Source organism: Carcharodon carcharias, chromosome 14 (assembly GCF_017639515.1).
Source record: "Carcharodon carcharias isolate sCarCar2 chromosome 14, sCarCar2.pri, whole genome shotgun sequence".
Taxonomy (NCBI): domain Eukaryota; kingdom Metazoa; phylum Chordata; class Chondrichthyes; order Lamniformes; family Lamnidae; genus Carcharodon; species Carcharodon carcharias.
Window position 1 is genome coordinate 117623420 of NC_054480.1, and position 27784 is coordinate 117651203.

Below are 27784 nucleotides of genomic sequence, written 5' to 3' on the forward strand. Positions count from 1 at the left end.
CCCCATTCATAACTCAGCACTAGGGTTTCAACTGTCATTTGAGTTATTAAAGGGTGTTACTTTTTAATTTGCTGTTTCAAGGTAACCAGTTTCAGTAGCATTAAGCATTAAAGAATTCCTTAGAATGAACATTTTAATCAAGTGCAGTTTGGTTTTAAAACGAGGGTTGCAGATACTGCATGAATCCTGTGTCTGTAATGATATCTTACTTGCCGCTGTGTCTTGGATGAAAGCACATTGGCAGTGTTTCTCCTTGTGGGAAAGACCAAAACTGGGGGCCAAGATAGTCACCAAATAACCAAATAGGGAATTCAGAAGAACCTTCTTTACCCAGAAAGTGATGTGAATGTGGACATTGCCACCACAAGATGCATATAAGGAGAAGTTATATAAGCAAATGAGGGAGAAGGGAATAAAGGGTTATGTGGATAATTAGATGAGGAAGTATGGGAGGAAGCTAAATGCTGACATGGATTGGGCTGAATGGCCTGTTTCCGTGCTGTATATTCTATCTAATTCTATGTAATTTACACGGCAGTTTCATTCCACAGTGGGATCCACATCAGACTTGCTGTAAAACTGAGTCACACAACTGGCCTCTGTTGCGATAACCCCGCTTCGTAAGTTGCTCCTCTGAAGGTGAATCTGAGACATCGGTTTAATGTTGTATCCTTCTAACAAAATTGGTAATATGACAGTGATTAAATTACTTTATCTTGAAAGAGACTTCGGTGGTACTACAAAAGGGTTAGCATTAGTTTTCACTGCATTCTCTCTAATGCTCCTGTCCTTTCTTTTCTCACATACCTCCTTTAGCTCCACAAATTGACTTAATGAATCTTGTCCTTGCACTTCAATCCTTTATTGGCCCACCTGTATCTTACCTTGCTGATATCCTCCAACTAAATCTCCACAATGCCCAGAGTCCATCTGATGCTGGATTTCTACTGGTTCCCTTCTCTCTCTGTTGTACTAACAGATTTCACTCACTATGCACCAACCCACTGATTCCCTCCACCCTTTTCTCTGCTATCAAACGCCAACACTTCTTTTCATCCATGCTTTTGGCACCCCCCCCCCCACACACACACACACACACACACACACACACACACACACACACACACACACACACACACAAAATAACATTTCACCAATCCTGCTTCACATCCACCATTTTTCCACCTCCTTCTAAAGCATTTTCAGATCATGATAAATATGAAGGAAGTTACAGAAATGTCAGTTGCCATTCTTTGCTTCTCTGGTGAAATGATGCTTTTTGTTTTCAGTGCGGACCCTGTAGTGTTGAATCAATGCACATCTCCTCTTTTCCTTCCCCCCCCCCCACTACACTGTTTGTTGTGTCTCCATGGTAACATTTGGACGCCAGTCCAATCAGCTGTGGGCCTCAAGGATAACATTTTGGTTACTATTTAATAATCAACTGCTGGGCACTGTTTGGTATAAGTTACACTGACCTAACTTTCAGGTGTTTACTCAGAAATTAATGGACCTTGAGTGGTTTATTTTCTCAGGATTTTAAGTATTTCAATGTTTTAAGTATTTCAACGCAGCATTTACACTGCCTGAACATTGATCATTTGCCGCTCTGCTTTTCATCAAATGAAACCCAAACATTAGTAAATAAATGTATTAATGAATGCATAAGATGCTGTATGCAGAACGCACACATTTTTGAAAGAAGAGTGCGATCGCATAAGCCATCGAGTGAGCATGTGGATCCCAACTGCTAATCATGGTGACACTTTGATTTGTAAGTCAATTCTAGAGCACAAAGGATGGTAAACTTAACCTAGTCACTGAGGTGGACATCCAGACCTTGGAAACCATGCCTTGCTGCAGGAATTGTATAGAACTCTGTGCTGATGTGGGAGAGGGGCTGTAGTGAAAACGGGTTTCATTGAAAACTATCTAAATCTCACTAAAAATCTTGCATATGCACGTACTTCTGTCCAGCTATACCCTTTCCTGTTGTCACGCTTCAGTGTCAACATTTAACCTTGAAATTGCCAATGTAAAGAGCTTCTGTACCACAGCAGTTGTAGGCTGCAGGTAACAGGTGGTGCAGCAGAGCAATTTACAATTTCTGAAGCCCAACTGTATCTGTCATCTTGTTTTTCTGCACTTCCAGGTAAGTATTCTAGTTTCTCAAACTTTTAACTTTTTAATTTATATTTGTTTTATTTATACATTTTACTTTATTTTTACCTCCCCTTGGCTTCAATCATTTCCAAATCACCTCCCCTGTCTACCCTTGTTGTGCTGGGACCTGTTTTTTCCTATTTACCAGCCCCAGTCTTGCTCTTTTCATTCAGCCTCCCCCATTCCCTCAGGTAAGTGTTTCTTGTCACTTCCCTGGCAAACTCCAAGAGCTGCACCCTACTTGCTGCTGTCAAATCTTAATTTGCTCAACTCCTGGCCTCCACATTATTTCCTGCTTTGCCTTCTAACCTGATCTGGAAGCCTGTTTCTGGATGTTCTGCCCAATTCACTATTTTGATCCCAGATCCCATTCGATGTTCCTCATCCACTGCTAGCTTGCCTGTAGGCCTAATATCTTTTTTTTGAGTCCCCGACCTAAAAGATATTTCTGAACATGCTCCCCATCCCAACTCCTTTGCCACTACTTGTTTCTTCTGTGGCTTGATGTGCTTCCTTACTAGACAAAGGGAGATTACTTGCTGAAAACAAAACCCTATTCTGCTTTAATTGTTTCTGCTATATCCCTTTTTTGATACCCCAGTTATGCTTTTTATGGCCCCAGTTACGCTGTCTTTTTTAATAGTCTCAGATTTTTTTAAAGGTAGCTGCAGTTATTCTCCTAAATAGCCTCATGAACAGCATCACAGGAAATCCATTAGTAATTGGAATAAATGCTCTATCTGTTATCCCGCCAATTATCCGTTACCTATTAGTGAATTTATGTGAAATGTTGGCCTAGATTAGGAGTCATGCACTGTTTGTGCAGATACTGCCTGCAGCTTTTTGCTGTCTCTTCTTATGTTTCTCAAAACTGCACAATAAACGTATGATGAAACAATGGGATTATAGACACGTCAGTGTAAACTATCGTGTCTGATTAATATATGGTTGTTTTTGTCCTGCTCTGTAGGTGCCTCCAGGTGGAAATGGGAGTCAGTACGAGGAAATTGATATCCCTGTTGCTCTCCTCAGTTACGATGACATGCTTGATATATCAAAGGTAAAGCTTCTCATGTGTCCCTGTTAGTAGGTGGGGTGTTTTGAAAGTATTTACTGCTGATCAGTGTGGGTTGAAAGCTGTGCTCTCACTTAAATAGACCAGCAGGAGTGAGTGAAAGAAAAGAAGGAAGCAGTTAAAATCTGAGACACAGAATCACAGAGCAAAATGCAATAGGCTGAAATTAATTGGCAGACACTATGTACTGACTGAGCAAGTCACTTAGATGTATTACGTGTTTTTAGCTGCTTTTCCATAGTTATTTTTTCTGCTCCACTCTTCTCCACTGATGACACAAATTCACACCATTTACGACTCAACCCATCATTGGCAGTCTGTTAAATCCTCAAGAGATCATTCCTATGATGTCTGTTCCTCGCCTCACACAGCATCCACTCACTTTCCAGCAAGAATCCCTGAATAGTGACTAGGAGCAGGAACCTTGGTTATCCCTGTTATCTAGGCCAATATTTACAATTTCTGGTCATTATCACATTGCTGTTTGTTGAACTTTGCTGTGCGGATATTGGCTGCTGCGTTTCCTACATTATACCAGTGACTACGCTTCAGAAGTGCTTCATTGGCTGTTAAGCCCTTTGAGATGTCCCATGGTCATGAAAAGTACTATAGAAATGCAAGTCTGCCTTTATTATTAAACAAAATTTGACATGAGCTATGCAGGGATATATCAGGATAGCTAAGAAAAAAACAAAAAAAACTGCGGATGCTGGAAATCCAAAACAAAAACAGAATTACCTGGAAAAACTCAGCAGGTCTGGCAGCATCGGCAGAGAAGAAAAGAGTTGATGTTTCGAGTCCTCATGACCCTTCAACAGAACTGATTTTTCTTTACAAGGAGAGCGGTGAAAGGGTCATGAGGACTCGAAACGTCAACTCTTTTCTTCTCCGCCGATGCTGCCAGACCTGCTGAGTTTTTCCAGGTAATTCTGTTTTTGTTTTAGATAAGAGAAAGCCTGGTTAAAGAGGTAAGTTTTAAGGAACATATTAAAGGAAGTGGAACAAGGAGAGGTTAAGAGACTTGACAGAGCTAAGGCTCTTGACAGCTGAAGGTATGGTCTACAGCGGTGGAACAATGAAAAAGAAAGATGTGCAAGATGTCAGAATTGGAAGAGCACAGGGATTTTTGAGGGTTGTAGAGCTGGAGAAAATTACAGAGGCAGGAGCAAGACCATGGAGGAATTTGGAAAAAAAGGGTGAGAGATTTTAAAGTTGAAGTTAAAAGTTAAAGGAGATGGAAGGACACTATCTTGGTGATGAAGTTAAAATGACAGTACCACTCTCAGTCTGAATGCAGGCAAGTGTGTGGATGACTTGCCTTACAGTTAGTGTTCCTTTTCTTCGTCTGCCATGTAGCAGTATCTAGGCAGTGATGGGAGCTTCTATTGGTAGTACAATCAAGAGTAGAAGTGTGTCCAGAGGTGTGCTGCCATCTCATGGTGCAGTGGGTTGATGTACAAGTACGCCATACTGCATTTTGGTCAGTTTATGTGGTAATTTTTAAATTGTGCATTCATTTGCATGCAACCAGCTTGTGTCCTTGTGGAGTGCTGGAGGACTGAGTAAGAGCTGTGGATAACTCTGTGTCATTCATTACTATCTTTCTGAGCCCTGCAGGTCGATCCTGACCCAGCCATGCCATCTTGTGCTTCCTTACGATGCCAACTAGACATTCTGATGTAGAACAGGACTGTCGAGCTTTTTTTTAGCACCAGCAGCTGACAGTAATGGTGTATCCTGTTGAATTCTGGATATAATGAATTATTCTGATCTAATTAACTGGATTTGTTGATGTCACTTCTGAGGGATCTGTAGATTCCTGTAATTTGAGCTCTAAAGCAGAGTTTGTGTTTCACTAATCTATCTGTAGCATTGATTAACTGAAGGTTTTGCTTACAGTGAAGCAAAGAAAACAATTACATTTAACTTAAGATGTAGTTGAAATATCTCAAAGCACTTCCCAATTAATTACTTTTGGAGTGAAATAACTTGTGAGACAGGGTTGACCAAACTGCATTTTGCACCAGCACCCTCATTCTCCCAGCTGCCCACTTTTACAGTCCTACCGACCCAGCCCAGCATCTTGGCTGCTTTCTGGCTTTGACCGGTTTGAAATTGATTAGGTAAGTGCTGCTTTTATCACTTGTATTATTGGTAGATAAACCCTAAATCAGAATGGCAAGATCTATTGGTATCAACAAGTTCCCTTTATGCAAATTATTGAAACAGGAGATTAAACTTGTTATGGGGTGATTGATACTCTGTGATCCATAATATGTGAGCCCAATGACACATATCTGCTCACCCTAATGCTGATCATCATTCACAGTGGTTAGACATGTGCAAGCAGAACAGTATTGGAAGTTTAACGTACTCCACTTGCCTGGATGAGTGCAGCTCCAACAACACTCGAGAAGCTTGACACTATCCAGGATACAGTAGCCCACTTGATTGGCACCCCATAACACCACCTTCAACACTCACTCCCTCCATCACTGACGCAGAATGGCAGCAGTGTATACCAGCTACAAGATGTACTGCAGCAACTCCCAAAGGCTCCTTTGACAGCACTTTTCAAACCCGTGACCTCTACCACCCAGAAGGACAAGGGCAGCAGATGCATGAGACCACCACCACCTTCCAAGTCATACACCATCTTGACTTGGAACCATATCACCGTTCCTTCACTTTTGCTGGGTCAAAATCCTGGGACTCCCTTCCTAATAGCACTGTGGGTATTCCTACAACTCATGGACTGGAGCGGTTCAAGAAGGCAGCACACCACCACCTTCTCAAGGGCAATTAGGGCTGGGCAATGCTGGCCTAGCCAACAATGCCCACATCCCATGAATGTATTATAAAACATTCTAAATTTCTCATTTCTCACCACTCCTATTAACATGGTTTGCTACTTTAAGCCCTGCCACAGCCAGTGATGCCTGATGTGTAACCTTCCAATTGATAAAACTAAACGAGCAAACCATTTTTTAACAAAATGATTTCTTTCCACAACAGACTTTTGGGAAATCGATCAAAGTAGCGATGTATGCCCCAAACGAACCATTTCTGGATTATAACATAGTGGTTATCTTCGTCATGGCAGTTGGGACAGTCGCTATCGGTGGTTACTGGGCAGGAAGCAAAGATGTGAAAAAGTAGGTGATTCCTGCTGTGTGGAAGTAAGCAGTTGGTGTGTAGTGAGTTATTTGATTGATGGCTGTGGATACTCCCCCAGTCATCTGGGCTGAACCTGCCAGAGGAATGTTCGTAATACAAAAATACTTTTGGAACATTATTTGCACAATTGCAATTCTGTTCTACCTCAACTATCCAATGCTGCAATTCCCTTGTGATCATTTTCCTGAGGTTGATGGTTGGCACCATTGCATATACTGGGTTTACTTTACCACTGGCCGCAGAGGTCATGTTTACGCCATCAAACTCTATCCAACTATATAAAGGAAGCAACTAGAGCAGGCCAAAATTCCTTTCTGATTCACTGTTGAATAGGACCAATAGGAACTGAAAGTACATCGTGCAAAATTGGCAGATCATTTCTCTTTTAGTCACTAGTCTGCACTTGTGCGTCTTTCTCCCAGCAACTGCACTACAACGTAAGATGCATAGGAACACCACTGCCTATAGGTTCCCCTCCAATTCATACACCATCCTGACTTTCCTTCACTGTCACTGGGTCAAAATCCTGGAACTCCTTAACAGCACTGTGGGTGTACCTACATCATGTGGACTGCAGTGCTTCCAAGAGGTGGCTCACCACCACCTTCTCATGAGCTTTAAGGGATAGGCCAGCAAACACACACATCCTATGAATGAATAAAAACAAGCTTGGATAAAATTTGCATCTAGACAATGCTGTGGAAGTTTTCATTCGTGTGAAATGTGATGGCAATTTTAATATTTTCTGTTCCTGTTTAAGGCGCTACATGAAACATAAGCATGATGGGGCAGACAAACAGGATGATGAAACTGTCGATGTTACACCAATTATGATCTGTATTTTTGTGGTTATGTGTTGCTCAATGCTGGTGCTCCTTTACTACTTCTATCATCAGCTAGGTATGTCACTGCTTACTGAATTTCCAAATGTCTGGGAGTGGGCTAGATGGCAGCAGGTTCTGTACCAGAAGTTACACTTTGCGCAATAAATTATATTCTTGCTGTGGGTTGATGATTGAAATATTCTAACATGCATTCCTGTGGTAGAACTTCTACATTGACTTATACAGAGAGTAGAGCAAATAAATGTTTTTTGGCGTAGTCAGTGTAACTGTGTCAAACATTGCAAGGAAGTTCACGGGTTTCATCCATTTGTTAACACAACCATTCCCCAAAGTCTCTCCTGCCTCTGCTGATCTCAGCCAGATATCAGGAGTCCTCCAATTAGCATTCGGACCTCTGGAGTAAAGAGGGGAAAAAATTTAGCTATGGTTCAGGAACCCTGAACCAGTGACTTCTGCTGCTGAGAAGTTGACGTGTGCAGATATTAGACAACAGCAGGATTGGGCTCTGTTTTGATGTCCTCAACAGTTAGCTTGCCGATGCTCACTGTCTAGACTCCTGTTTGGAATAGATGAGGTGCTGCATAATATTCAATGTCTGGAACTACAGGGGTCTATATTTTCAGAAGAAGAAAATTCACAAAAACAGATGACATGGAATTTTTCGGTTGAAATTAGATGCTCAGTTCCAAGTGTGATGCTTGAGGGGAGAAATTTGGAAACTACTGTGACACTTGCAAATATTCAAAAGCCACATCAGATAAGCATCTTTTCTGTTTCTTTTCTGTTTCTTTTCTCAAAACCAGTGTACGTAATCATAGGAATTTTCTGCCTTGCCTCCTCCATCGGACTTTACAGCTGCTTGTCCCCATTTGTAGGGAGGATTCCATTCTGTGAATGCAGGTAGTTTAAAATATGTCCTTTGTAAATTGATATAAAAACGGAACTTAAAACAACCATGAATTTAGAATTCTCTCCTTGCCCGTCACTTGACATTACCCTGACTGCTCTCTGTTCTTCTAATCAGGATTCCAGACCTACCATGTACTCACAAGCGGCCCCAGGTACGGATGCTGGTTCTGGGCTTATTTTGTGTCTCTGTTAGCTGTATGTGGGCAGTATTCAGAAATGAAGACAAGTAAGTAACATTATCTTGTTGTTTATTTTAGTATTTCTATGTACTTCCTCATATTGTATCCATTGCTCACAGTGCAGTCTCCTCTACACCAGGGAAACCAAATGCAGGTTAGGTAGCTGCCTTGTCAAACATCTCTATTCTGTTCACAATTGTTGATCCCGGCCTACTGGCTACTTGCCATTTCAATTACCCACCCTACTGCCACTGACCTTTTTGACCTTCTGCACTGTCTTAGTAAAGATCATCAAAAGCTCGAGATGACTTTAATTATCTTCAGACCTTAACTATATCCTCCACTTTCTTCACAGCAAACAATGCTGGTGATTTGTAATGACTGAAGAGGGGGGCAGGCAGATTGGTGCTTGGAGTGAAGGACCTTCCGGCACCACTTCCCCCCACCCCCCAACCCCACCAGCTCTCCTAGTCCTTGTTGGAATCTGCACACTATGAATTGGCTAGCTTTTTTTATTTGGATTGTTGATCTTGCTCTCTTTCAATAGCTTATCCTATTTGCCTTTTCACTTGCGTTATTGTCCCGCCTACTGATTCAGTTTTTTTACATAACCTTTGCCTCCCTCATATCTTTAATATTTTAAGATGATGTTTCCTCCCATGTCTTAAGTAAATTTCATCACTACCATCCTACCGTCTTCTGATTTTCTTTTAAACATACTACAAGTGATTGCTTCTTCGCTCTATATGCTTCTTTCCTTTTCCTAACCATTCTGCTCCTATTTAAATGCTGTTGATTTTTCAAGCTATGATAAAATGAACTAGTCTGTTCCCTACACAGATTTTTTAAAAAATCATTTACAGGATGTGGGTGGGATGCAGGCCAACATTTATTGCCCATCCCTAATGGCCTTTGAGAAGGTGATGGTGAGCTGCCTTCCTGAACCACTGCAGTCCCTGTGGTGCAGGTACACCCATAGTGCTGGTAGGGAGTGAGTTCCAGGATTTTGACACAGCGATAGTGAAAGAATGGTAATATATTTCCAAGTCAGGATGGTGATTGCTTGGAGGGAAAATTCCAGGTGGTGGTGTTCCCATGTATCTGCTGACCTTGTCCTTCTAAATGGTAGAGGTCATGGGTTTGTAAGATACTGCCTAAGGAGTGTTGGTGATTTTCTGCAGTCTTGTAGATGGGTCACATTGCCACCATTGTGCGTCGGTGGTGGAGGGAGTGAATGTTTGTGGAAGGGGTTTAAGCGGGCTGCTTCTCCTGGATGATGTCAAGCTCCTTGAGCGTTGTTGGAGCTCCACTCATCCAGGCAAATGGAGAGCATTCCATCACACTCATGACTTGTGCCTTGTAGATGGTGGACAGGCTTTGGAGAGCCTGCTGACTGGCTTGTATGTTTTCCATTGTTTTGTATTTCAGATTACCAGCGTTGGCAGGTTTTAGCTCTTTATTACATCTTGAATATGAATGGTTATTGTTCGTACTTGTTTACATTCCCTGATGTTGAAATTATGTAGTGTGAATATTTATGTTCTAATTCCAAAACCATTATGTGAGAGTTCTTATCTGCTAGTTGATTTTAACCCACTTCTGTGAAAAGGAACTTGATGCAATCATGTATTCATATAGCATTTACATCATATTATTATACAGTTACATTTGCAGTAATGTAATTTATAATGTAATGTAATTTAGTCACTCTAATTTATGCACTAATAGTCACTCTAATTTATGCACCAATGTTCACACCATAAAATTCAGACACTAATGTTCACTGTCTAATTTGTTACATCCAGGTGAGAAAGGGTTAACTGGCTTCCCTCTGTTCAACCTCCTGGGTTGGTCATAACAGAGGTTTAAGTTTCTTTTTCACGAAGCTATGCCTTTTTCGAATAAGAATGTATTTAACTATTTAAACTGTTGGCAATAGGGAACCAGTCAAACAAGGTTTTCTTGAGACAAAGAAAGAGAAGATTTATTAATCACTAAATCCGAGAAAAATAATAAAAATGCAACGTCAAACATTCAGCCGCCATGCAGTCATTCGGGCAAACACACATGCGGGTATCAGAAATAAGGGGAGTTAGAATCCAATTTTTAAAAAAGTAAAAGAATATACAGTTAAGTGTCAAACAAAAACAAAAATAGCTGGAAAAACTCAGCAGGTCTGACAGTATCTGCAGAGAGGAACACTGTTAACGTTTTGAGTCCGTATGACTCTTCATCAGAACTAAGGAAATATAGAAATGAGGTGAAATATAAGCTGGTAAAGGGGACAAGTAGAGCTGGATAGAAGGCCAGTGATAGGTGGAGGCAAAGAAGAGATTGCCAAAGATGTCGTAGACAAAAGCACAAAGGGATATTGACGGTGGTTATATTATCTAAGGAATGTGCTAATGGGGACATTAATGGTAGAAGGCAAGATGAGCTAGTGGGGGTGGGGGGAAGTGGTCAAAATGGGCTAAAATGTGGAGATAAAACAATAGATCGAAATAAATTTAAAAATAGGTGGAAAGGGGGGGATTGGAAAGAGGGTGGGGATGGAAGAAAGAGTTCATGATCTGAAGTTGTTGAACTCAATATTAAGACCGGAAGGCTGTAAAGTGCCTAGTTGGAAGATGAGGTGCTGTTCCTCCAGTTTGCGTTGAGCTTCACTGGAATATTGCAGCAGGCCAAGGACAGACATGTGGGCATGAGAGCAGGGTGGTGTGTTGAAATAGCAAGCGACAGGGAGGTCTGGGTCATGCTTGCGGACAGACTGAAGGTGTTCTGCAAAGCGGTCACCCAGTCTGCGTTTGGTCTCTCCAAAGTAGAGGAGACCGCATTGGGAGCCACTGGGGTTGGGGGTGGGGGGTGGGGGGATCTGTGTGGGTGTGTGAAGGGAAGCATCATGCTGGAGTTGGCTGAAATGACGGAGGATGATCCTTTGAATGCGGAGACTGGTGGGGTGATAAGTGAGGACAAGGGGGACCCTATCATGTTTCAGGGAGGGAGAAGAAGGTGTGTGGGCGGATGCCCGGGATATGGGCCGGACACGGTTGAGGGCCCTGTCAACTACTGTGGGTGGAAAACCTCGGTTAAGGAAGAAGGAAGACATGTCAGAGGAACTGTTTTGGAAAGTGGCATAATCAGAACAGATGCGACGGAGGCAAAGGAACTGAGAGAATGGGATGGAGTCCTTACAAGAAGCGGGGTGTGAGGAGCTGTAGTTGAGATAGCTGTGGGAGTTGGTAGGCTTGTAATGGATATTGGTGGACAGTCTATCACCAGAAACGGAGACAGGTCAAGGAAGGGAAGGGAAGTGTCAGTGATGGACCATGTGAAAATGATGGAGGGGTGGAAATTGGAAGCAAAATTAATAAATTTTCCCAGATCCAGATGAGAGCATGAAGCGGCACCAAAGCAGTCATCGATGTACCGGAGAAAGAGTTGTGGGAGGGGGCCTGAGTAGGACTGGCACAAGGAATGTTCCACATACCCCATTAAGACAGGCATAACTGGGGCCCATGCGGGTACCCATAGCCACACCTTTTATTTGGAGGAAGTGAGAGGAGTTTAAGGAGAAATTGTTCAGTTAGAGAACAAGTTCAGCCAGATGGAGGAGAGTAGCGGTGGATGGGGATTGTTTGAGCCTTTGTTCGAGGAAGCCGGACTCAAAATGTTAACTGTGTTCCTCTCCGCAGATGCTGTCAGACCTGCTGAGTTTTTCCAGCTATTTTTGTTTTTGTTTCAGATTTCCAGCATCCGCAGTATTTTGCTTTTATCTTAGTTACGAGTCCTTTGATTGTCCTTGAAGCATAGATTTTAAAGTGTAGATTTTAAACGCTGCGGCTGATTTAGGTTAGCTGTTTCTTGGATGCGGTCAGACGTGGAAGATGTTGCAAAACTGAGATCTTGGTTTGCTGGTAGGTTTCTGGTAGAGTTGGCTCCTCAAACTTTTATTCCAAAAGAGAGAGAGAGTAGCCTTCAGCCTGTTTCGTCTGCTGAAGACTTTCTTGACACCACCTGTGTGACTTTCAATCTTTCTAAAGTGACTGGGCAGCCTTGCCTTGAAATACTTCACCCATTGTGTATTTCCAAGAGGTTTTGGGTCTGTTTGTGGCAGCCTTTGTTTCAATATCCAGTACTTTGCATTTTTAATGTCACCTCCTTAGTTACGAGTTTCGATGGGTGCCTGGATGGTAGAAAATATGTCTCTTGTCATGCTCCCCTGAGGGTGCTGTGTTTTTTCTCACCTTCACTTTGGAATGTGGCCTTGCATTTTAAAGCAGTTTGCTCTGTCTCAGTTCAAATTGCAAAATCTCCTTTCAAAAATAGAGGCATAGCCTCATGACAAGGTATACACTTAAATTCTCGCCATGTAATTTATTCACTACTGTATCGTTTCTATTTGGATTGTGTTATTTTAAGACCAGAGTACAAACATGCACATGGTTTTCTCATAGTTTGATATTCCTGGTTTTACATTTTTTAACTTTATGTAAAAGTCTGAGTCATTGTAAGTTGCTGCTTTTAAAATTACTTGAGAGTGAGCAAAAGTTTTTTAAAATAAGCATTCCAAGCTTATATATTGCTTAGAGAGCAAGGTTGGTTTGCACTGCTGAATCTTCAGTGTAACGCAATATTGCATAGCATCATGTTTGTGTTTGTCCCGTGTTTGTGCAATAAGTTATTGTATGGACTTTGAGCTTTGAGACACTGAATGGATTCTCTTTCACAGATGGGCCTGGGTCTTGCAAGACACTCTGGGAATTGCCTTTTGCCTTTACATGTTGAAAACAATCAGACTACCAACTTTTAAGGTACTTAAAGTTCTGTTGTGTGAACTCTAACTGTTTGAAAGGTAATGACTCCAAAGAGTGTCTTAAAAGCCCACAATCCTTTCTGTTAACTGATCTACACATGACACACTGACTGTGATGTGTGGAATGACTGTTCATTATAGATGCTCTAACTCCTGGGTGAAGTTGGCCATCACCTATAACAATGATTTTTCCTCATACGTTTTACCTTTTAGACACTTAAGGACCATTATCCACTGCAGGTGCACTTTCACCAATTTCTTACACATTGATTTCCTCCCTCCCCCTCCAAACCTTGTGTTGCATAAAAGTGGTAGAACATGATCTGTGCACTATTTCAATACTGCGGTAGTGAGATGCTTCATCCTTTTCTAGTCCACCAGGTCGAGGAAATTTCAAAGGATGAAGCTGAACTATTTATCTATACAGTGTCTCTTAACATTAAGTGATCAGAGCCGATTTCCCCTAGCGATTGTTTCTGCTCCCAGTGAAACTAACTAACTTGTACGATTAATGGGAGAAGAAGCAGGGGCCAGATGAAAAGAGTTCATTGGCCATATTTGGACCTTGAACAATGTGTTAGACAATCCTGCGTTAAGCGGTGCGACCTCGTGGACCACCCTCCCCAATGAATAGTAAATGCTGCATCTTATATTCTGGGTGTAAGATTGGGGAGAGTAGGAACAGTTCCTCTACTTCATAAGGACATAAGAAATAGGAGGAGTGACCCATTTGGCCCCTGCTCTGCCATTTAATAAGATCATGGCTTATCTTCTGCCTTGGCTGCACCTCCCCCCACTATCCCTATAGCCCTGGTCCCTTTCCATAAAACAATCTTTGTCTGGAATATTCTCAATGACAGAGTATCCACTGCTCTCTGTGATAGGGAATTCCAAAGGTTCTTTTGAGTGAAGAAATTTGTCCTCATCTCAATCCTTAATGACCAACCCCTTATTCTGAGACTTTGACCCCTATTTATAGACTGTCCGGCTCCTTAAGAATTTTGTATGTTTCAATGAGATCACCTCTCATTCTTCTAAACTCTAGGGAATATATGGCCAGTCTTCTCAATCTATCCTTGTTGGACAATCCCCTCATCCCAGGAATCAGTCTAGTGAACCTCCATTGCACTCCCTCTAAGGCAAGATATCCTTCCTGAGGTAAGGAAACTAAAACCATGCATATTACCTCAGGTGTGGTCTCACCAAGGCCCTAAATAATTGCAGCAACACTTCTTTACTCTTATACACCAATCCTTTATTGTAAAAGGCTAACATACCATTTGCTTTCCCAATTACTCATTGTATTTGCATGTTAACCATTGTGATTCCATAGTTACTTTCTGGAAATCCTTCTAAAACTGTTAAATTAGTGTGATCAGAATCTGGGAACATTTAAATCAGTCATAAAAACAGAAAATACTGCTAATGCTCAGCAGTATCTGTCAGGAGTGAAGGAGTTAATGTTTTAGGCAAATGATCTTGCATCAGAATCAGAATTTAAATCTGTTAAAAGCCTGTTGCACATCTGCAGCAATTTTCATTTACACTGCTAGGGGGTGCTAATTGCAAATTATAGGCTGGTTCTGTCTTGTTAAAATTGAAGGCCAGGGTTCACATGCATCTGATGCCAGTGTTTATGTTCAGATTCTGTGCGAGATCCAGCACCTTAGGGTGACGTAGTTGATATGCCTCATTTCTACTGGTGAGGACGCACCTATTTTAGACCAATCTATCACCACATATACAAAGGAGGGAGAGGGCTAGGAGGTGGCTGGTGAGTGAGGGCTGGCGGGGGTGGTGGGTGAGGGCCGAGTGGATGAGCAGGGAAGGGGGATGGTGGGCAAACGAGAGGGGGGGTGCGCATGAGATCGAAGGTGTGGGCGGGGTGTGCAAGGGTGGGAGGGTGAGGGTGAAGGAGGGATGGGTGGGCGGGGGTGTGCGAGGGTGAAGGAGGGGTGAGAGAGGGAGGGAGTCATGCAGGGTTGTGGGAGTGTGGGTGGGTCACACGGGGTTGGATGGGAGGGCGAGTCATGGGGTGAGGGAGGGGTGTGCAAACTGGGCGGGCAGGATGCACGGGGAGAGAGGGTGGGTGGAGGAAAGAGTTTCCCTACCACTGATGTTAGACTCACTGGCCTGTAATTGCCTGGTTTATCCCTACTACCCTTCTTGAATAATGGTACTACATTCATTGTCTTCCAGTCCTCTGGCACCTCTCCTGTGGACAGAGAGGATCTGAAAGTTAGTGTCAGAGCCCCAGCAATCTCCTCCCTTGACTCACATAGCGGCCTGGGGATTTATCCACTTTTAAGCCTGCTAAAACCTCTTCCCTGTCAATGCTAATTTGTTCAAGTATATCAGAGTCCCCTCCATGATTTCTACACCTACATTGTCCTTCTCCCTAGTGAACACAGATGAAAAGTAATCATTTAAAACCACTCCTACAAGAGAAAGAGCGGTACTGGACCTAATCTTAGGGAACGAAGCCGGGTGGGTGGTAGAGGTGCCAGTGGGGGAGTATTCCGTGGATAGTGACCATAACCCCCCCCCCCAACCCCCCCATCGCCCATCTCCGCCGTGCCCCCCCCCCAGCCCAGCCCGTCACGCCTGAAGATTCTATACCTGGAATATGGAGCTGCCAGTCCTGCCCTTCCCTCAACCATGCCTCTGTGATTGCAACAATATCATATTCCCATGTGTTAATCAACACCCTCAATTCATCTGCCTTACTTGTAAGACTCATTGTTAAAATAGATGCAATCCAGCCTCACATTATTCCCTTGTGCCTTCACAGGTTTATATTTTGCTTTGCCTTCCAGACTGACAGTTTCTCTTCTATATTTGGCTGTGCATCACCCCATATTGTACCTCCGCTCTGTATCTCATACCCCTGCCAAATTAGTTTAAACCCCCTCTTAACAGCCCTAGCAAACCTTCCTGCAAGGATGTTGGTCCCGTTCTGGTTCAGGTGCAACCCATCCGACTTGTACAGGCCTCATCTTGGCCAGAAACAGACCCAGTGATCCAGGAAACTGAAGCCCTCCCTCCTACACCATATCTTTAGCCACACATTCATCCTCTCTATCCTCCTATTCCTATACTCACTAGCACATGGCACAGGGAGTAATTCAGAGATTACAACCATTGAGATCCTGCTTTTTAATCCACCTAGCACCCTAAATACTTGTTGCAGGCCTCATCCCTCTTTCTACCTTTGTAGTTGGTACCAATGTGAACCACAGCCTCTGACTGTTCGCCCTCCCCCTTCAGAATGCCCTGCAACCGTTCTGTGACATCCTTGATCCTGGCACCAGGGAGGCAACATGTCATCCTGGAGTCATGTCTATGGCCACAGAAGTGCCTGGCTGCACCCCTCACTGTTGAGTCTCCTACCACTATTGCTCTTGCATTCTTATTCCTCCTCATTTGTGCAGTTGAGCCACCCACAGTGCCATGAACTTGGCTCTGACTGCACTCTCCAGAGGAACCTTCACCCTCACCGCTTTCCAACAAAGAAAAACGGTTCTTGAGTGAGATGCACTCTGGGACTTTCCTGACTACTTGCCTGTCTCTGTTCTTCTGACTAACGGTCACCCATTCCCTCTCTGACCGCACTTCCTTAAGCTGCGGAGTAACCCTCAGCCTCGCAGATGCAGCACTGTGTCTCCAGCTGACGTTCAAGCTCTGAAACCCGCTGGTCAAGCCTGTGGCACTTCCTGCACAAGTGGTCATGCAGACTGCAAAGAGTATCTAAGAATTCCCACGTGCTGCAGGCCGTACAACACTACGGGACCGAGCTCCCTTGCCATACTTTTTGTTTGTTTTTAATTAAAAGACTATTTCCTTTAGTTTTTCTTAAAAAAAACAAATGCAGAGACTCTTACCTTCTGTAATGTCGCTTTAAAGTGGAATAAAAACAACTTACCCACTACCTACCAATCGGCTTGTCTCCCTTGTCCTGACGTCACTCCTTTCGAATTCCAGCGCTGCCAAGTGTCTGGGTGAGAACCAGCTGCCTCACAGGTAAACTCCTCTCCGCTCTTTATACAGTTGCTCTGCTCCCTCACAGGTAACCTCCCACTCTTTATGCAGCCACTCTATTCTCACTGTTTTTTGTTGTTTTCTTTCATTATTTATTTCATTTCCCCCTATCCTTAAGTTATTAATTTAATAATAATCAAGTGATAGTTACTCAGCTGCTAATTTAAATCTAAAACACAGCTAAAAGCTGAAGTACTCACCAACCACCTGACTGCTCTCCCGTGACGTCAGTCTTTGTTCTTTCAGTGTTGGCTTGAATCTCTGTTTGCGGCCTCTGTCTCTCTCCCCCACTCTTTATTCACTCTCTTCCCCCGTGCTGTTTTCACCAAGGGCCCCTTTCGTTCCTGCTGCCGTTACCCAGCATGGTGTCAGTTTCTGGGGAGCTGTTACCCAGCATGGTGTCAGTGCCTGAGGAGCTGTTACCCAGCAGGATGTCAGTGCTTGAGAAACTGCAGCCCATAATGGTTGGTGTAATCAGAAAAGAAAGGAGAAAATTATGATTTAATCAAATTATATAACACTTAGTCACTTGTTTCACCACAAAGCGATCCATATTTCCTTGAATTTGTTGACAGTATCTTCCTTTATATTGGTAGCTGGACTTGAGAATAAGGTTATTGATGAGGCACTGTAAATTTTTGGCTGCTTACAGTATGAACTTTTTGTAGATTCTACCAGTGTTTATATTTGACTTTTATAGTACATGTTTGCAGACCCTAATATTTATATTTAACTCAATTATTAATCATTTCTGGACTCTTATGGTGCTCTCATTTTATTCCAGGCCTGCACGCTACTGCTGATGGTTCTCTTTGTTTATGACATTTTCTTTGTCTTCATTACACCGTTCCTCACTCGGGTAAGCTGAAAACTAACTTCTTACTGACCGTAGAGTCTTTAATCTTCAATTAGCAAAAGTAAATGACATTGCAAAGTTATTGTTCTGTTTATTTTTTTTAACTGAGATCTTGTCTCTGATTCTGTGGAGATCCCTATTTCAGCAATGTAAACACAAGGGATCACCGTTAGTCAGTGGTATTCAGGAGACAGATTTTGGAGTCACCAACTTCTTAAAATATTACAATGCAATGGAACCAATTGCAAGATGATTGGATGGTTCATTGGATTAAACACTGGCCTCCTACCTCTGCAATATAGGATCCAAACCAATGGTATAAAAGTCTCCTCTGTCTGCTGGCTGTAAGGATTCTGTATGAAATGAGTTCAGGCAATCTTGTTCAGTTACCAGTGGACGAGTAGCGCACAGAGTTTTAGGTGACAATTACATGTGATGTTTGCAGCAATCAGTCTTGCTATTTGGCAACCAAGCCATTTCTTCTGCTTTCTTAAAAAAGTGCTTGGAAACTTGCACTTTTTAAAAATGTGGCTAGCTCACAACTCCAAATTAATCCATTTTAATCCATCTGATTGAGAAATATGAAGAAAAACATTTCCAAAATAATGCCAACACCTTTTACCCCAGTTCTTTTAACTTGTGGGATATGTTTGAATCCTAGCAGCCACCAGTTAAAAGTGTCCTGCATTTATAGAGAATTTTGTTTTGCTCCAGAATTGAAGAAAATGACTAGAAAAATCCTGTATAAAAGTAGGGAAACAAAGTAGCTTAACAATATTAAATCATGAGCAGGGTAGTTCTGGGTGAAGTGGGTGTCTGTAACTTACTGGGAGTGGAGCAGAAAATATTATTGTCTCGTTCAGTGATTTCTCCATAGTTGTTTTTCAAGAGTTCTAAAGGGCACTGAAATAATTTTTGAAGTGAAGCTGTGTTTTAAGAGTGATGACTTTGTGTATTTCAGAGTGGAGAGAGTATCATGGTGGAAGTTGCTGCTGGTCCTTCTGATTTCTCCACTCATGAAAAGGTACGGCTGAAAAGCAATCTTCAAATGTTACTTGTTAAAATCTGGAGTGGTTCCACCAGCTAGTTATGAAAATTCTAAAATCTTTATTCATTTTTTTCTGTTCCATTCTCTCTCCTGGTTTGGTAGCCCTATAACCTGCTTTATTGTGCCTGCTTACCATTGACTGCTTGACCCGTTCCTCCAAACCTTTTGTGTTTTCCCTTTTTTCCTTCTTGATTGTGTCCATCAGTTTTCCTCCTTGTAACTGCTTTGCAGTATCTTCAGAACGCTATGCAAATGTAAGTGGTTGAGACTCAGTTAGAGCTGAGAATCTGTTATGGTGGGAACCCTGATTTTGGGATCCTCCAACTTCCTGCTTGATGCTTTTGCTGCTTGGCTCCTGTATTTTGCTACCATAATCTTTTATTCTATGGTTCAAGTATTAAATCTGTGCAGCACTCAATCCATTTGTAGATTAAGAGGCCCAGAAGTTCCACTCCTTTTTGAGGAGGGCACTGGAGCTTGAAGTGGAACTGAGCTTAAACCACGTTGGACCACAGCAATTCACCCCCGGGCACTTTTCCTGCCATGTCCCAACTACAGTTTGGAGGCATTCCTGGGCTACACTGGAATACTGCCATTTAGGATCAATAGGCCAAGCAGTCTCCTTCAAGAAGATCTAGATGCCATTCTGGTTACATGTGGAGCCTCACCAAGCTGGAACTGAATGGCAAATGGCCCCAAATAGAATTCTGTTTGAATCTGGGCCTGCCAGATAGGATAAGAAGAAGAGGGAGAGAATTAATCTGGTACATTCAGCCATTCAGGCCTCTGGCTCTTTCTTTTAATAGCAGGGTGCCATCCAGATTTTCCAGTATGATCACTAGGTGGGCGCCCATTACTCTGCTACAGATTTGGCACCCATCTCTGATATAAAAATGACCTCATCCCTGCAACTTGAATCAGTGGGTGACAGGTTCATCCCAATGTAGCTCTGGAAATGCTGGTAATTCTATCCTTGGATCTTTGGTTCTTCAGTTTGCCCTGCAGTTTCATTATTTATGTACAAACCTGGAGTGCATGTTGGCAAGTTGGCTGATTGCACAAGATATCAAAGCTGATCTTAATCCTATTTTTATTTACTGTTCACACGCAAACTTCCAACAGGAGGTCATTGCAAAGCCATTGGGGATCAGGTGTCATGACCTGTTCTGCTGTGTAACTCAGAAGGACTGAGATCAGCTACTGCACTGGCTAAGAGCAGCTAACAGCAAACAGACAGCGATCAACATGAGACCTTCCTGGTCTGAGTGGCTGAGCTACTCACTGAATAAATATGTTCAGCTATTGGTGAACTGGTGGTGTAGTGGTATTGTTGCTGGATTAGTAATGCTATGGGGACCCGAGTTCCTACTACGGCAGGTGGTAAAATTTGAATTCAATAAAAATCTGAATTGTCGATTGACGTAAAAACCCATCTGGTTCATTAATGCCCTTTAGGAAAGGAAATCTGTTGTCCTTACCTGGTCTGGCCTACATGTGACTCCAGACCCATAGCAACATGGTTGACTCTTAAATGTCCTCTGAAATGGTGTAGCGAGCCACTCAGTTATACCAATCCGCTAAAAAGTCTAAAAGGAATGGAACTGGACGGACCACCCAGCATCGACCTAGGCACTGAGAATGGCAACAGCAACTCTGCCCTGTCGACCCTGGAAAGTCCTCTTACTAACATCTGGGGGCTCATGCCAAAATTGGGAGAGCTGTCTCAGAGACTAGTCAAGCAACAGCCTGACATAGCCATTCTCATGAAATCATACCTTACATCAGGTCAAACATGGGCAAGGAAACCGCCTGGTGATTACCACACATTCTTTCATCCCCTTCTGACCACTACAGACCGTGCTGGCCGAACCCTAAATGACATAACTGTTAGTCTGGGTCTGTGGCAGGTGGTGAGGGAACCAACAAGAGGGAAAAACATACTTTACCTCATCCCCACCAACATGCCTACCGCAGATGGATCTGCTCATGACAGGATCGATAGAAGTGACCACCACATGGTCCTTGTGGAGACAAAGCCCCATCTTCACATTGAGGGTACTCGCCATCATGCTATGTGGTACTACTACTGTGCTAAATGGGATAGATTTCGAACAGATCTAGCAACTCGACTGGTAACCATGAGGTACTGTGGGCTGTCAGCAGCAGCAAAATTGTACTCAACCATAATCTGTAACCTCATATCCCCCACGCTACCACTACCACCAAGCCAGGGGATCAACCCTGGTTCAATGAAGAGTGCAGGAGGGCATGCCAGGAGCAGCACCGAGCATACCTAAAAAAGAGGTGTCAACCTGGTGAAGATATAACACAGATCTACTTGCATGTCAAATAGCGAAGCAGCATGTGATAGAGCTAAGCAACTCCACAACCAGTGGATCAGATCTAAGCTCTGCAGCCCTGCCACATCGAGTTGTGAATGGTGGTAGACAATTAAACAACTCACTGGAGGAAGAAGCTCCATGAATATCCCCATCCTCAATGATGGGGAAGCCAAGCGCTTCATTGCAAAAGATAAGACTGAAGCATTGCTACAATCCTCAGCCAGAAGTGCAGAGTAGATGATCAATTTTGGCCTCCTCTGGAGGTCCCCAGCATCACAGACACCATCCTTCAGCCAATTCAATTCATTCCACATGATATCAACAAACGGCTGAAGATACTGGATACTGCAAAGGCTATGAGCCCTGACAATATTCCAGCAATAGTACTAAAGACTTGTGCTGCAGAACTTGCCGCGCCACTAGCCAAGCTATTCTAGTACAGCTACAACACTGGCATCTACCCGGCTATGTGGAAAATTGCCCAGGTATGTCCTGCACCCAGAAGTAGGACAAATCCAATCCAGCCAAATACCGTCCCATCAGTCTACTCTCGATCATCAGTAAAGTGATGGAAGGGGTCATCAACAGTGTCATCAAGCGACACTTGCTTAGCAATAACCTGCTCACTGATGCTCAGTTTGGGTTTCACCAGGGCCACTCAGTTCTTGACCTCATTACAACCATAGTTCAAAAATGGACAAAAGAGCTGAACTCCAGTGGTTGGGTGAGAACAATGGCCCTTAATATCAAGGCAGCATTTGACCAAGTGTGGCATCAATGAGCCCTAGCAAAACTGGAGTTAATGGGAATCAGGGGGAAAACTCTGCTGGTTGGGGTGAAACCTAGCACAAAGGAAGATGGTTGTGGTTGTTGGAGGTCAATCCTCTCAGCTGCATGAGTTCCTCATGGTAGTGTCCTAGGCCCAACCATCTTCAACTGCTTCATTAATGACCTTCCTTCCATCATAAGGTCAGAAGTGGGGAATGTTCACTGATAATTGCACAATGTTCAGCACCATTCGCGACGACTCAGATACTGAAGCAGTGCACGTCCAAATGCAGCAAGACCTGGACAATACCCAGGCTTGGGGGTGACAAGTGGCAAGTCACATTTTGCACCACACAAGTGCCAGGTAATGACTATCTCCAACAAGAGAGAATCTAACCATCGCCCCTTGACATTTAATGGCATTACCATCACTGAATCTCCCACCATCAAGATCCTGGGGATAATCATTGACCAGAAACTGAACTGAACTAGCTATATAAATACTGTGGCTACAAGAGCAGGTCAGAGGCTAGGAATCCTGTGGCGAGTAACTCATTTCCTGACTCCCCAAAGCCTGTCCACAAGACACAAGTCAGAAGTGTGATTCAATACTCTCCACTTGCCTGGAAGAGTGTGGCTTCAACAACACTTATGAAACTTGACACCATCCAGGACAAAGCAGCCCCCTTGATTGGCAGTCCATCCACAAACTCCCTCCACCACCGATGCACAGTAGCAGCAGTGTGTACCATCTACAAGATGCACTGGAGCTCACCAAGGCTCCTTACACGGCACCTTCCAAACCCACAACCACTAGCATCTAGAAGGACAAGGGCAGCAGCTGGATGGAAACACCACCACCTGGAAGTTCCCCTCCAAGCCACTTGCCCTCCTAACTTGGAAATATATCATCTTTCCTTCATTGGTACTAGGTCGAAATCCTGGACTCCCTCCCTAACAGCACTGTGGGTGTACCTACACCACATAGACTGTAACGGTTCAAGAAGGCAGCTCACCACCATCTTGTCAAGGGAAAATAAGGATGGGCAATAAATGCTGGCCTTGCCAGCAATGTCCACATCCCATGAATGAATTAAAAAAAAAATTGCAATGCGTTTGGATTGAGTAAACAAGTTAGTTTCAAAAGATTTTACAGTTCATTAATTTTGAATCTGTAAGATCTTGTGCTGAATATTTTATACAAGCCAAGCATTAAGTATTTATTTCTAAGGAGTATTTGTTCTAGAATAGGTTCTTCCATAAGTTCATTGACATTTTTTGGAAATGGGCCATCTTGTTAGTCATTGCAATGTTCATGCTTAGCAGGATTCTTCTGTAATCATTTGAATTTATCCTAAAATAATTGGTCCAGTCAGGTACAAATATGTACAGTTGTGTTATCCATGTTTCAATACTGTAATGAAATTAATTAACTTGAATCCTTGAAAATGTAATCGAGTGTGTTAGACTGCTTATGTTGCAAATAGAATCAAAGCAGATCAAACTTTCCTCTCTACTATAGTCGAATAAAACATTTGCAATCCTCGTGAGATTTTCCTCTTGTCCTCAGCTCCCAATGGTACTAAAGGTGCCCCGGTTGAATTCTTCACCTCTGGCACTGTGTGACAGGCCGTTCTCTCTCCTTGGCTTTGGTGATGTCTTAATACCAGGTAAGCAAGCTTTCACAATAGTAATCTGCTTTAGTTCTTAACCTTGGGACTGGTTGTCCTCAAATGTTTGGTTCATGAAATACAGAAAACCATTTGAATTTCTTCTTTGCAAATTTTGGATTTGGTGCAAAGTGGTTGTCCCCTGGAATAGGGCCACCATCTGTTATGTGTTTCCATGGCTACATGCAAAAACAATATAGTTCTTTGCAGGGCCTCAGATACCAAAAGGATGGTGGGCCCCCCAGTGGGAGGCCAACACCAAGTGGTACCTACATATTTATATGCTTATCAGTCTGTATTGAATTAAGAAGTATTGTTTCCCAGCCACTTGAGGACAAAACCATTGTGCAGTGTCTTCATTCAGAAATTCTCTTTGAATATTATTGTAAATTGCAGTTCCTTCTCTTTGTCCCTTCAAAAATCTAAAGTACAGTCACGCTTTCCTCCTTTGACTTCCTTTCAGGAATGTTGGTAGCATACTGTCACAGGTTTGACATTCAGGTGCAGACCTCAAGAATCTACTTTGTGGCTTGCACGATTGGTAAGTGTCACTTTTTTTTGATGTTGCGACAAAACCCATCAGTAGAACAGGAACTTCCTCAGTACGTATATGTACCTTAAAATGAAAAAATTAACTGGGGAAGGGGGGGAAAAGAGCATGGGGAATGGGGCTAATTCTGTCTTTCAAAGAATCGACACACGCATGATGAGCTGAATGGCCTTTTTCTGTGCTGTGAGATTCGATGAATCTATAAGGAGAAGTCCCGGATGCACTATTACTATTATGGTGTGTGCAATCTACAAGATGCACTGCCGCAACTCACTAAGGCTCCTTCGACAGCACCTTCCAAATCCGTGACCTCCCCCACCAAGAAGGACAAGGGCAGCAGCTGCATGGGGACACCACCATCTGCAAATTCCCCTCTAAGTCACTCACCATCCTGACTTGGAACTATATCGCCATTCCTTCACTGTCACTGAGTCAAAATCCTGGAATTCCCTTCCTAACAGCACTTGGGTGTACCTACACCACATGGACTGCTGCGGTTGAAGAAGGTAGCTCACCATTACCTACTCAAGGGCAATTAGGGATGGGCAATAAATGCTGGCCTAGCCAACGCCACCTATATCCCGTGAAAGAATATAAGAAAAACATTTCTAATTATACCTTGATTTGAAAAGGTAGAATTGAGGGAGTGAGAATTGAGAGTGAGGTTTCTTGTAGAATTGGCTAATTTTGTATTGCTGATGCTTTTCTAGCTGGACTATTTAGTTTCAGTTTGAGCTACACAGTTGAGCTGTAATGTATTTACAATCCAACTGAATAACAAAGACGTTTAAACGCAATTAAGACACACCACATGTTGTGTACAGAAATATTTGAATCTTGATTAAGATGGTAGATACTTAGGTAGAAAATTGTGGCATTTAATGTTGGACATACGAAATACAAATGAAAAATTTCAAAAATAGCTTAATGTCAATGACCGTCTTATACCATTCTCCTCCCAATGGAGGAAAAATAAACCAGGAATGCAGAAATGCTGGAATTAACAGCAAAGTCATTAGCATCTGAAAGACACAAGATGATTAATGTTTCAGGTGCAGACTCTTTGTCGAAACTACCAGAAGCTTGAGAAGATACTTTATATCTGATCAAACTCTGGGTGTGGGGAAGGTAGAGATAAAAGGTATTCAAGATTGTGTACCTGTTAATTACTTGTGTAGGAGGCAGTTAATGGATTTAATGGCCTATAATAATAGCTTTCAAGATGTTGGAAAGAACGAAGGCTTTCGAAAGACCAAAGTGGTGAAGCAGACATGCCTCCAAAATGGAAGGGGAAACAGTGGACTGGAAGCTTCAAAAGGAAAATTAGAACTAGAACCTGAATTTGGTGGTTGATATTCACAGAAGGAGCCTGTACAGTGTCCAGGAGGGATATGAGACAGATTCTAAATTAGCACAGTTATTAAATGTATGCTGTTGAAAGAGATAGAGTACTGTACAATGGTGTGTGATTTTTCTAGTTTCTACACGCTTTTCTTGTTTCAAGTGTTTGTTGTACATTCAAGTCTCTGTTCTCTTCCACAGCTTACGGCATAGGTCTTCTCATTACCTTTGCTGCCCTGGCACTGATGCAGACGGGTCAGCCAGCGCTTCTTTACCTGGTCCCATGCACTCTGATCACTAGCATTTGTGTGGCTTGCTGGCGCAAAGAGGTGGCAATGTTCTGGAACGGAAGTGGATTTGCGGTGAATACCAGTTTGATATGAGTGCATAGAAGATTTTTTTTTCAAAAATATAACAATAAAGTTGAGTAGATTTGTAGTTCTTCCATCATGCCAGTCTATCTTGGGACTGGTGTGAAGTTTGATAACAGGGTTTAGTCATGTTGGGGTTTCCTGAAACCTTCATATCACCTAAGAAAAGCCATTTATGATTAAACATCTCCCTCCTCCATCCCCACCCCCTTTCTGTTTCTTCCCCCTTCCTTTTGTTTTTTCCAATAATTTATATAGATTTTTCTTTTCCCACCTATTTCCATTATTTTTAAATTTTTTATGCCCCCCCCACCCCCACTAGAGCTATACCTTGAGTGCCCTACCATCCATTCTTAATTAGCACATTCGTTTAGATAATATCACCAACTTCAACACCTCTGTGTTCTTTTGTCTGTGACATCTTTTGATTATCTGCTCCTATCACTGCTTGCTTGTTCCTACAACCACACCACCCCCCTCCACTTCTCTCCCCCCACCCAACCCCCCCACCCCCTCCACCTTAAACCAGCTTATATTTCACCCCTCTCCTGATATTCACTCAGTTCTGCTGAAGGGTCATAAGGACTCGAAACATCAACTCTTTTCTTCTCCGCCGATGCTGCCAGACTTGCTGAGTTTTTCCAGGTAATTCTGTTTTTGTTTTGGATTTCCAGCAACCGCAGTTTTTTGTTTTTATCTCTGAATCAGATAGACACTGAAACTAAGTCCAATCTACACTTTTAAGTAGGAAAGACTAAGACCTTTATTGGAAACTGGGATTTGAAATTTTGTTGTGTTATTGCTCATTTTGTGCTGATTGAGTCAAAGGACCTGAGTGCTGGGGAGTGGGCACTTCTTTTACTTTTGCCTCCCATTATTGGCATTAAGCACTCCCAGGTAAGGTAATTTGGTAAAGGTACAGAATAAAACACGCTCTACACTCCTCCAGTAAGCATTCCCAGATCAAGTACACCACTAGCTTGTAAAATCCCCCTACTTGTCCTAATCTCTAACCTTTAAAAGAACATCCCTCACAATACCAGTGAGCTTTTCATTATCAGCATTAGATATAATTGCTTGAGCAGACTTTTGTTGCAGATTAGCATGTGACCTGTTTTTTAAATGGGTTAATTTAATTCGAATCTTTGATTTTTCTAACATACAGCTGTGAAAATTCTTACTGATATGGTTTTTGACATTTTGTTGATATGTTTGTTAATCCTTGGGACTGTCTATATCCCTGTTTATCAGGATTTGGTGACTTTTTCTGCTGCTGTCACCTGCCTGATGACAGTCTTGCCGCTGTTAGTGTCTCCAACTTGGACATTTCACAGACAGACACACAAATAGTGAAGATCTCCTTGGTGGGGAAGTTGGCAGGATGATCTTGGGGTTAATTTGAGTGCAAGATGTCACACCCTTCAAATTTCCATTATAGACGTGGCAATCTGTTAGCAGAACTAGGTGGGTTTGCAATGCCTCAGGGCATTTGCTCAAAACTTGTCACTAGGGATTAGGATTCTTCCCACTTGGCTCCAATTTATCCTGCATGCCAAAGCCCTAATGGTGTTCCTAGCTGGTCAAGCAGTGATAAGTGGCTTTGGTAAACTGCATAGTTTTAGCTGGTTTTACTATATCT

General features: G+C 42.8%; 1 protein-coding gene across 3 annotated transcripts in view; it reads left to right on the top strand.

Moving 5' to 3' along the window:
- sppl2 (signal peptide peptidase-like 2) overlaps nucleotides 1-27784 on the top strand; it is a 39319-nt gene that overhangs the window by 6174 nt on the left and 5361 nt on the right. For 2 of the 3 annotated variants that reach the window (XM_041204471.1, XM_041204472.1), the window contains exons 4-14: nucleotides 3134-3223; nucleotides 6254-6393; nucleotides 7176-7315; nucleotides 8064-8160; nucleotides 8285-8395; nucleotides 13078-13159; nucleotides 17984-18058; nucleotides 19017-19079; nucleotides 23784-23883; nucleotides 24347-24424; nucleotides 25976-26136. In XM_041204471.1, the coding sequence (XP_041060405.1) occupies nucleotides 3134-3223; nucleotides 6254-6393; nucleotides 7176-7315; nucleotides 8064-8160; nucleotides 8285-8395; nucleotides 13078-13159; nucleotides 17984-18058; nucleotides 19017-19079; nucleotides 23784-23883; nucleotides 24347-24424; nucleotides 25976-26136 (1137 nt within the window). Of the gene's footprint in view, nucleotides 1-3133; nucleotides 3224-6253; nucleotides 6394-7175; nucleotides 7316-8063; nucleotides 8161-8284; nucleotides 8396-13077; nucleotides 13160-17983; nucleotides 18059-19016; nucleotides 19080-23783; nucleotides 23884-24346; nucleotides 24425-25975; nucleotides 26197-27784 lie in introns of all 3 variants that reach the window. The other variant, XR_005945144.1, reaches the window with a different exon arrangement.